General features: G+C 38.0%; 1 protein-coding gene across 1 annotated transcript; it reads left to right on the top strand.

Annotated features, from left to right (window-relative positions):
- Positions 1–7,107: 7,107 nt before the first annotated feature.
- LOC102713777 (protein NLP2) lies at positions 7,108–11,900 on the top strand. The gene is given in 8 exon segments (XM_015842136.1): positions 7,108–7,395; positions 9,186–9,226; positions 9,315–9,766; positions 9,769–10,064; positions 10,639–10,762; positions 10,957–11,084; positions 11,086–11,818; positions 11,821–11,900. Coding segments are annotated over 8 exon segments (2,142 nt in total).
- Positions 11,901–12,187: the final 287 nt, after the last annotated feature.

Raw genomic sequence — 12,187 nt, 5'->3', positions numbered from 1 at the left:
ACTATGCCACTGTCCAGCCAAACCATAAGAAAAGAAAACATAAAGTTTGGGTAGATGGTTAACATCGTGTTAATTTTTTAGAATTATGTTGGATCATCGTCTCATTTAAAAATATGTAATTGTTTCATTGTATTTTCTTTTCTTATTAAATGTGTTGTAAACATAACTTATAACTTTACATATTTACATAAAATTTTAAAATAAAATAAATGGTCAAATGTGCCAAACTTTAAGAAAAATGTAGGTGGTATTGTCCATGCTCTCTCCAGTTGGATCGTTCGAATGTGTAATTGGTTAGATCTATTCTATTGTTTTCCATCGTGAACGCTTCCCCAAATAATGTACAATTATAATGTCTTTTGTGCAAAACTTTATGTACAGAAGTTTCTCTAAACTTTTAAATAAATCCAACTTTAAACTTGTTATAGCTAACACTTAATTAATTAGTCAAACACTTAATTATATAGTCACACGTTAATGACTTATTCCGTTCTCCATGCCGGTGTTAAGTTCGAGCCAACCGCACATTGGAATGTTCGTTTACAGTTCAGCTCATGATCAAGTACAAGAAATTTACACGCTTCTTTAAAAAAAAAACATTGGCCTCATGCTAGATATATGATTGAATGGAGAAAATACTCGTGCCATGGCTTGAGTTTGGATTTGCTGGTGCAATTACATGCATGTCTTAGACTAAAACAACTAATATTACTCCCTCCGTTTTATAAGGTAAGATGTTTGACTTTTTTCTTGTAATGTTTGACCATTTGTCTTATTTAAAAAATTATAAAAATATCATTTATTTTTCTTGTGACTTTCTTTTTGACGACTTATCATTTTTTATATTTGTACTAAATTTTGAATAAGACAAATGGTCAAACATTACAACCGAAAAAGTCAAACATCTTATATTTTATCTTATATTTTATGAAACGGAACGGAGGCAGTAGAATTTTACGAGGGTCTCTCCTAACCCCAGGTGGCGCTATACAGGAACGCTCCTGCGTGTCTAGCTAGCTAGCTATGTGTCTCGTAACAGTTTTGAAATTTTACAAGAGGGCATCCAAACGTTTCATATACACTCCACTGAAAATTTGAATTATGTTCCTGTACTGAGAATTTGTTCGAAAAATTAAAGGCTAGATAATGTTGTCTCTTGATCAGAATGTGTATATATATATATCCTCTCTAGCTAGAGAAGAATTAATGTGTGGAGGGGATTGAGCAGATGTGTTTCTATGATCATACAGAAAGTGTATGTGTGTTATATTTCCAAGTGACGTCTTCGTCTGAAGATATATATACACACATATATATAAATATGTGTGTGTATATACATATATATCTACATATATGTATATATGTGTGCATAAAATGGCTAGCTTTATCCAATAATAATTAACTATATCCCAATGGAAGAAAAAAAAATACTAGGTAAGATATTGTCTTGCGACAATGGGTGGAAGGGAAACCAAGAAGATAAGTTGAGATAAATATTGTATGTACGTATATGTCGATGTGCTGATCATCACGCAACATATATTTCCCAAAAATGTCGTCTTCAAAGCTTATTGCACTACATCGATCATTTTCTTGGTATATTTTTTCACAGGATTAATTCGTAGTGCACACATATATTGATATATACGACACTTTCATATATGTGTAGATTCTGTACAAGAGAAAAAATCGATATGTATTCTGTTAATTGCAGACGAATTTCATGCACATATATATCGTACATCATAGAAAGAGATTGCCAGCGATGTCTCTTTCAAGCATCGTCAACTGAATTTCTTTTCTCTCTTCTGAAGAAAAGGTAAGTTAGCACAGTGTTCACGTTGTATCAGTAGTGCCTGTATTAAATTAAATTTATTGACACTTGTTTGCAACCAGTAGAGTTTATTGACACATGATAAGGATCGGAGGTATAGTTAATATGTCTACTAATAAGTTGTTCTTTTCTGATGAACGAAGAATGGATTAGCGGAGGACTTGTACACGGTGCAATTTTTCTAAATAAAATAGTATATATGAATTTCTGGAAATATTTGTTGAATCTATATTTTAACCTATAATTAATATCGAATAATCATTTGCACCCTCAAAATATTATCACATATTAATCAGCTATTCAGCATACATAATCTAATTGAGAGTTGGAAAATAACTCTTGAATCTATCTAGTTTGCTAAAAGAAAATCCAGAACCCGGCAACAGCAATCAACCGTAAGATGCTGCGTACAAAAGGGCCTGTAGCTTAGACTAATGCTAGAGAGAAATCAGTCCATCATTTCAGGACCAGTGAGCCCTAGATCTTTTTGCTCGTGCTATAGACCAAAATTTTAATTTTTAACCTAAAATATGGAGTTAATTTTAGGGTTTTTTTATTGTAGTTTATTTTCTAGCATTAGCTTTTAAATCGCTAAGATCATATATATATATATAAACTTTTATTCATAAATTATTTTTATTTGTAAACATGTCATTTCACTTTTTCCAAACAATCGTTCCCTTAAAAGCAAGTTCAATAGCATATCCAACTGTTGGCTAGCCAACTTATAGTCAATTTATATCTAACCAACTTATAGTCAATTCATACTATAGTTATATACTACACCATTAATATCTGATCCCACCTGTCATACACGTGTGTCTTAGAGTCCGTCCTATAGCTGAATATAAATATATAGTCCGCCGCTATTCTCTCTTCTCTTATCTCTAAAAAATATTTATATCTGACTTATAGCCTTCTATTTTGTACATGCTCTAATTCTTCTCACTTCGATTCCTTAATCACATGATGGAACTCCTAAACGTGTGCAAATCTCGAGAAAAGAAAAACGAAAGCTTGCGTGTGTGCTCCTCCTCCCTGCACCTCAAAAGACCTACCCAATCAATCTAAGATGGCCACCTTACGCAATGTTCTGCATCTGAGTTATCCCTGAACTCTTGTGTTATGTGCTCTAGTCTGCCATTCTTTGCACATGCAATGCTTAGCTACAAGGGCCCATGGGCCTAAACTATGTATGTACTCATGGACACGGCCCAATTAACAAACTTCAGTAGGAACTCAGCTCCAGAAGTTTTTTTAATTTTTAATTCTATTTAATAAATAATTTATAATACTATACTTTCGTTTCCAACGTTTACAAATCTAACCTCCTACCGTCCTCCTGCAGGGCAGACAGATGACGTGGCAGACGACGGGGAGGGAGCTAGGGACGAACGATGACGGTGTGGTGGCAATTTTGCAGTTTGGTCCCTAGCCACCCTCGGGCAAATTGCAAAATTGTCGCCGCACCCGGGAACTTTTCGATGAACCGTGGTTTGATACATATATGTATAATGTATTTAATAATTTAATTATAAGTACTACCTTGGCTCAGTGGTCACAACCACTCCCATCAAAGAAAATATGCTCCTACGAGGTTCAACGTATGGTCTCGTGGATAGAAGAGGGGGACGGTGACCACTGAGCTAAGGTAGCGTTTATGATTAAACTATTACATATGTTATACATATATGTATCAAACCACGATTCAATCAAAAAGTTCCTGAGCACGTGTGGTAATTTTGCAATTTGCTCCGGCAAAGGGGCCAAACTGCAAAATTGCCACTGCGCCGTCATCGCCCGTCTCGGCTCCCTCTCTACCATCTACCGCATCATCTTTCCACCCTCTACAAGGGCAGCAGGAGGTTAGATTTGTAAATTTTAGAAACAAAATATTTTTATAAATTATTTATTAAATAAAATTAAAAACCAAATTTCAGTTGCTAACGCAGCATCATTGCCGCTGCCAAACCTTCAATCTTACTTTTTCCTATGTTTATTTTGTTGTCTGAATTTTCCTAAGATTCTTTTTGTTGTCTGAATTTTATTTTTTCTAGAACTATTGGAGAAGGAGGCAATATTATTAATTACTAAGCTAATTGCATTGTTGCACGATAATATAGGCTTTTAGTTCTTTGTTTTAGGGAAAAAAGAAGTTGAATCTTGCAGTTGTACAAGGAAAGAAAAGGAAGTTAAGTCTTTTAGACAAATAAAGAGGCGGCAGTGGTTGACTAGGGTGTAGAAGAGGCAGCAGCAGACCCGACACCGAGGAGGAGGTGGCGGCGCACCTAGCGTAGAGGTGGCGGTGGATGACAAGGTATGTAAGAGACGACAACGGACCTAGCATATCACCAAATATAATTTGGTTTTGTCAAATTGTGGTTTATTATTTTCCTGAAAGTACATTATAAGTTCCCAGATCCCGATCTATATAGCTGTATTTTTGTGCATGCTTGACATTATATTGGGTACTGCTTGCACGGGGAGTTTAATCTCGCCTTATATGTAGATGTTATTGGCAATAAAATTATGATAATGATTCATCTGGAATATTATGTTTTTGGTTCTCGCTGCATAGGTAAAAATATTCATGCGCAGTGTGCTGCACTTTGCATATTACGGTCAGAATTAAGCATGCAAAGAAATAATTGACACTTTCTTGATCAACACCTAACTTTCTTCATATCTCTTTGTTTGTAATTGTTTCACCTTTTTCGGTAACTTATTGTCAATTTTCTTGACAATTATCATCATTAGCAAGGTTGTTAAAAAACACCATATAGACCTCTATGGAAAAATGTAGCTATACCTCCATTATGTTGTTTTCACTATGCAAATGTGATGTTCTTCAGCCAAAATGTTTGCCAATCTACAACCAAATTGTCCCAAAGCTGAACTGATTGACACACGGAATTAGATTCTAACAACTTATGGTTTCGGAACTTCAAACATATTACAAAATTACTTTTATTTGTAGTTATTGTTACTTCACATTATATATATATATAGTAATATCCTTATTTATGAAGAGAAAAACTCTCTAACCTTGAGTATAGGTTGCGTCTGCCTAGGATGTAGAGGAGGCGACAACGAGGGATGAAGGCATCCGATCCAACGGGGATGAGAGGGTGTATAAGGCGGCGAAGAGGGTGACGGAGCATGTTAGGGCGGCGGCGGACCGCGGATCCGGTGAAGTAGGCGGCGGCAAGTCCGAGCCACGAACGTGTGATAGCGACGACAACGACAGCTAGGGTTCGGGGACGGGCAAATGATGTGAGGAGGCGGCTGAAGAGAGGGGAGTTAGATCGACTGTTCGATCCAATATAGATCGATTTAGGCCGTTGGATGCGTTACATGATAATGATGAGTAAATCATGTTTATGCACTATATGGTAGATTAATCTCACTATTGATTTCCTCCTCTAAACACCCAATTCTCTTCTCCCAAGTTATCAAACAAGGTGTAAAATATTGTATCAACCCTGTATTTATCCACAATTTCAAAACTCCATTTTTATACCGGCATACAGATTTAACAACAATGCAAAAGGATCATATCTCCCTCTGTAATGAGTTCCAATTTTCACCAAAAAAAACAATGGAAAAAGAGTAAGAAAATGACGAAATGGCCAAAATGCCCCTCGTTCATCGCTTCTCTCCTCCGTAGCTCAAAACTCAGGTCTTCGTCCCCTCCTCTCCCTTCCCTTCCGTCTCCGATCACCGCCGCCCTTCTCCCCGGTGGCCGGCGAGCTGGGAGGGGAGAGGGCCTGTGATGGAAGGCACACTCTCCTTCCCCACACCTCACTAGCGCCCCGCCAGGGCTCGCCCCGCACCGCCATCGAGAGGGTCTTGGCCTCCTTCCTCCCGTGTCGGCTGCCTCCAATCGAGCTGAAGGCACTCACTTTCCTCTCGTGCACCTCCTTCCCGCGTCGCATCTGTAGGATCGAACAAGATCAAACAAACCTACTAGAGGGGGGTGAATGCTAGGGAAAAACAAAACTCAAAAATCTTTCGCGGAATAAAGGATTATCTCTGTCGAAGAAATTGACGAAGGCTTACTATCTTGATCGCGTCGCTCCTGTGCCGCCGCTACCTTGATCGCGCCGCTCATGTGCCGCCGATCAAATCATCGGATCGCGCCACTACTATGACGCCGATCAGATCGTCGGAATCCAAAAAATCACCGGTAGATAAAAGCCGAAAACATAGATTGAATGATCTTGACTTTATTGCATCAACTGGTATTTACAAAGTGCACCAACAGCACTCCTATCAAAATCGTCGATCTAGAATCAACAACTAAATCTCACAAAAAGCACACCAGGGACATACCTCTCGGTACCTATTTATATCAAAAAATCTATCTTCAATTAGGAATAGAACTCCTTATCCTAATAGGACTCAATCTCTCGATTTTCTAAACTAATTCAATTTAGCAAAATTGAATCTCTTTCTTTCTATCTCTGTGTCCAACACGGATAGGCAACCGTCCTTCATTGATCTCCAGCTCGGACCTGCCCTGCTCGATCGGAATCCGTCTCAAGCACCGATCGATCTCTTGAACGTGTACGCAGCCGTACGTACTGCTGCCCTGCTACAGTAACCGGAAGAATACTGTAGCACAGCAATTAACCTACTAATCCCGTGTACACACGTACATGTACATGCGTATAGCACGCTTCCTCTATTCCTTCTCAAATTTACTTCGTTTTTTCTCGTGATTTCTCTGATGCTTGCACGTATAACTTGTGAAGCCCGTTACACATCCATCCTCATACAGTGTTCCTCACCATATGTCAACTTGCATTCAATATCGTCACCCGACATTCTCGATTGTCCGGACCTCAGCTCCTCCCTAAGCTTAGTGACGATCCCGCTACCGTTGACTGACATTGACCTCAAGTCACCTACACAACTAGAGACAAACCAACCGTTTCCGAGCACAGATATCGCAACCTGACTCACATTAGTTACACACACTCGCACCAACACCTTAATCGTTTCCAAACCAAATTTAATTTAAAAACCAAATCACAAGCCAATTGTTTATCAGAAAATATTAATCATGCATATGATCTTACAGCATCGTGTGGCGTTGATCGGAGATCTCGTCGACACGGGATGGATTTGCTGACCAACTCGGTTTATTCCCGGGCTTTCTTTGATTCTGTTGCAGTTCCCGTAGCAGCTTGTTTGCGAAAGGAGAAGAAGAAGAAGAAGAAAAGTTTGGGTTTTTTTTTTCTGTGCTGAGGAAGGGCCTGAGGTCGAGATGGATGGAGCTGTTCACATTCTCGGCTCAACGAGGACCTGGTCTGTTCGCCTGGCTGCCCGGACGGGTTTTCATGTCTGGTATGCCAGAGTGGACGTCGAATGTGATGTACTACCATGGTTCTGAGTATTTGAGGGTTGATTATGCCGCGCGCCATGAAGTCCGTGGATCCCTTGCGATGCCGGTTTTCAACTCAGGTGGTGGATCTTGCTGTGCTGTGTTAGAAGTTATAATGACACGGGAGAAGGATAGCTTTTGCTCAGACATGGTGAATGTTTCTAACGCACTGCAGGTTAGCGATTGTATTTTTCCTTGTTATAAGATGTCTTTTCAGAATTGAAGTGTTCCAATAATTGGTTTGATCCATTTTTACTATGCCTGTAAGTAGCACATGGCAAACGTTTAAATTACATGTTTCAACATTTTTCATTTGTTTGATATAGGGAAATTTGGATCAGTGTGCTTCCCTTGATCAACTTGACGTCCTTGTTTGTCTTCAAAACATCTATAGCAAGCCTATGTGGTATACACATCTCCATAAGTCACTGATGGTCTAATAGCTCTGGTTACAGCTCTAAAAGTTGTTCGTCCTTTGTGTTGCCTGACTTTATACCCAGATGAGATTCAATACCACTAAGAAACTCATTAAAAGAATTTATGACTGAAGTGCATATGCGTGCCTTGCAGTTTTCTGTTCCAAATTTGTTGTTTCACTAAGGCCGCGTTCGGCGGTTCCCGTTAGTTAACTTATCCCTCTCATTTTCCGCGCGCGTGCTTCCCAAACTGTTAAACGGTGTATTTTTTGCAAAAATTTTCAATAGCATATTAATCTATTTTATATTTTTTTTAATAATTAATAATTAATTAATCATGTACTAATCTATTACTACGTTTTCCGTGCTAGGGATAAGTTAACTTATCCTCCCCACTTCGAACACGGCCTAAGTAGTATCAATATCATGTACTGAAGCAGGAAGAATGATTGAAAGCATGAATAAGTAGCAAGTTTATCTAATCAGGACTCAGGAGATGAGTTTTGCTTGGTGTACCCTACCCTAACTGTTGTTGTACTCTTTACTCATCAACTAGACTATTTAAAAAAATAAAAATAAAATTGGAAGGGTCTGCCAAGTGGGACCATTTAAAACCTAGAGAAGTTGCATATTATTCATCACTACAGGTTTTCACTCCTCCATAGTCCATAGGAAAATGCTTTCTTTTATGGATGGTTCAGTTAAGGTGGTGAGTGAGACAACAAAATAGATAGGTTGAGTTCTCAACAGAATCCTGTAAAGCTTTCTTCAAAAATAAATTTTCTATGGCCATCTATATGACAAAAGCAAAGTTATTTTCTAGAATTGAACAGCGGATAGGTAGACTATATAAAAGGCTTTATTTTTCCCACTTTTTAATTATATAAGTATATTTATTGTAGGATCTTTCCTACAGTTTTACTTCAACTAAAAAGGTTATGTGAGATATTTGGCTTTCTTCCTGAGTTATTGTTTTCTTATGTTACGAATAATCAATTGAATTACATCTCTGAAGTTAACTGGTAGGTTTTTTATAGTCAATATCAATTATTAGTTTATTACTTTCTCTTATCACCAAATTATTACGACCTCCATTTCATAATGTATGATGTTTGAATTTTTTGGTTGCAACGTTTGACCATTCGTCTTATTCAAAAATTTAGTACAAATATAAAAAATGACTAGGCGTGCTTAAAGTTCTTTTGATAATAAAATAAGTTACAAGAAAAATAAATGATATTTTCATAATTTTTTAAATAAGACAAATAGTTAAACATTGCAAGCAAAAGTCAAACATCTTATGTTATAAAACGGAGGGAGTAGTTTCTATCCCATGCATGAGTAAAAGGTTCAACTTTTGGGCATGGAAATGGTACTATGCTACTATAGAGTTGCTATGACTTGTTTTTTCACTGGACAGTGCTAGTTTTCGAATTTGTTTCCATCTGATCTTGTGCATATGGTTTCATTTTGTCTAAAATATTTTGTTAATTTTTTTTCATAATTAAATTTACCTCTGTGAGCTTAATATGACACGTTTATCTTGCAGTCTGTTCAGTTGACCACTGTCAACACATGGAGACATTTCAGGTACCAATCTACTATATCACTATTACAGTCAGTGTACATGAAAAGCTAATTGATTCAACATTTTCTTGCTTTACTCAATTTTGCAGAGCTATACAAGGAACCAGAAATTAGCATTCTTGGAAATATTTGATGTTCTGCGAACTGTTTGTGAAGCACACTTGCTACCTTTGGCGCTTGCATGGATTCCAGTTTGCTTCAAAAGGGGCGTGCATGTGGCAGCAGAATATGGTGATCAGGGTGCAAAATTTGGTACAAGGAACAAACAAGTGCTTTGCATACATGAATCTGCATGTTATGTCAATGACACAAGAATGTGTGATTTTGTCCAAATCTGTGCTGAACATCCCCTTGAGAAGGGACAAGGTGTTGCTGGAAACGCATTTTTATCGAATAATCCCTTCTTCTCATCTGATGTGAAAGATTATGATATGCATGCTTATCCACTTGCCATTCATGCCCGTAAATTTGGTCTTCATGCTGCTGTTGCAATTAGGCTGCGGAGCACATACACCGGAAATGATGACTATGTGCTAGAGTTTTTCTTCCAGTCTTGTGCAAAGGTTGTGAAGAACAACAGCTCTTACTTGACAGCATTTCTGCGACTATGCGGAAAGTATGCAAGAGTCTGAGAACTGTGTCAGATGCTGAGTTCAAGAAAGATGCTACAACAAAGCCATCAAATGACAATGGATCAGGGAAAAGATGCTCTTCGCCCATTAATCTTATTTATTCAGGACAAAATATTGATGTATCCGATCAAATAAAAACAAATATGCCTTTGGGATATCAGATAGAAAGCACTAATAAGCAACTTGCAGATAAAAACATTTCTAACAAGGTTTTTTCCTCAACATTAATTCTCTCTCCTTCATCCTCTCTAATATTTCTTACATCCTTTTTTTGTGCGTGCGTCATTCATCAGACATAAACAATTGTAGCTGATAGCTCTGCAGGATAGGTTTATCAGTAATCTATTTTAAATAGTTCTTACAGATCAAGCATGGTCATTTTCACGTGTTGCATACCTGTATTGCAATTTAGGCTGTATAATTCTGATGTTTTGACAGCATCTAGTCAGATTATTATTTTTTAATCAATAAAGGTGTTCCAAATGTTACAGAGAATAACTGCAATGCTCTTATACTCACCTAAAAAACAATAGGAGTAACTGAAATGGTAATTTAGTTATACCTGTATCAAACAGCTTACATGTCAATGCCTTTGGATTGAGAAGTGAGCACCACAAGAAGTTCCATCCAAACCAATCTTCTCAATTTATAATTTACATCTAAACAACCAAATGCTTCTGTATCTGTATGTTCTGTCAATTCCTTTGTGTGATATTCATGTTACACGAAGATGTAGTTTAACCAGTTAAACTGCTGTCTAATCTCAATTTGTTTCTTTTGAAGTTAATATGTAGCAATGCATGTGGTGGAGAGAAAAGACGTAGCTCAACAGAGAAGAGTATTAGCTTGAATGTCCTCCAGCAATATTTTTCTGGCAGTCTGAAAGATGCTGCAAAGAGTATTGGTGGTAATCTGCTTACTCTCTCATGATCTATTTCTGTTCTTTTATGTAAAAAATATTAATTCATACTCAATTAATTTTCTTTTGGATGTGTCTGGTAAAAGTACTACTGCTAACAGAAGAGTCTAAAGTAAACAAATGCTGTCATAAGAAGAGGAATTTACAGGATATTTTTTTATTAATTTGCTGCTGCATTGCAGTTTGTCGTACTACATTGAAAAGGATATGCAGGCAACATGGAATATCAAGGTGGCCATCTCGTAAGATAAATAAGGTAAACCGATCCTTAAAGAAAATCCAGAATGTGATAAGTACAGTACATGGAGTCAGACGGACTGCTAAAGTATGATCTTTCTACGGGATGCCTTGTTTCCTCTTCCATAGAGCCTGTGTTGGTGAATGTTGAACACAAAGGTTCCAATCCCCTACCAAATGAATCTGAGGTTTCCCATTTGAAGTTCAAACTTGACCGTGATACATACCAAAGGGAACACCTGGGCCAAGATGTAATGCATAATGGGCAAAACGGTGAAATTGATTTTGATATGGATGATGGGCCACTCTGTGAGGATATGTCAACTTGTGCTGCCAAAACTGGCGCGAGGACTGAGAGACAGGAGCACAAGCCTGTATCAAGGGATTATTCGTCTGCACCGGAACAATACAGAATGGAGAGTGACACAGATAAGAGCAATAAGAATGTTGAACAAAGCGTTCCGTCTTCTTCCAGCATGACAGATTGCTCCAGTGGTAGTGCATCAAGTGATGGAACTTTCAAGAGCTTGAAGAGTCAGCCAGTTAGTGAAAGCAGTATGGCTATTGTTGTAAAGGCAACCTACAAGAATGACACCATTAGGTTCAAACTGCTGCTACCTTCTGCGAAATACGAGGAGCTGCTCGAGGAAATTGTGAAGAGGCTGAAACTATCACTTGGCACGTTTCATCTGAAGTATACAGATGATGAGGGTGACTCGGTGGTTTTAGAAAGCGACGATGACCTCCACGAGTGCCTTGAGATGCTTGACGCAACCAGGTTGCATATTTTGAAGCTTCAAGTGCAAGAGGCCCTACTTGAAGTTCGTCAGGTAGCTGTTCCCTGTTGGGACACATGCAAAAAGATGAGAGACTAATCATGCAGTTTTAGTTACTTTGAGTAGTTGTACAGAAAGGATGTAGGTATGTTCTGTTCTGGCAGAGGAAAGCTAGGTGCTAGTTTATAACATTTTGGTTCCTGATCTCGAGTATTTACACTTGCTGATGCTTTGAAACATGTATATATTCATGGAAGCCGATGCAACAGTTGTATACTTGCAAATTCTGCTTTTACTTGTATGATCTTTACCATAATTTCGAAGAACGCCGTGTACTTGGATCTACGGTGGCTGATCTGTTTCTCTGAACATAATTCTGCAACTGCCTGCGCCAGCTGTT

This window comes from Oryza brachyantha, chromosome 11 (assembly GCF_000231095.2).
Source record: "Oryza brachyantha chromosome 11, ObraRS2, whole genome shotgun sequence".
Taxonomy (NCBI): Eukaryota; Viridiplantae; Streptophyta; class Magnoliopsida; order Poales; family Poaceae; genus Oryza; species Oryza brachyantha.
The sequence above is the reverse complement of the archived record's forward strand: the minus strand, read 5'-3'. Positions and strand labels throughout refer to the sequence as shown.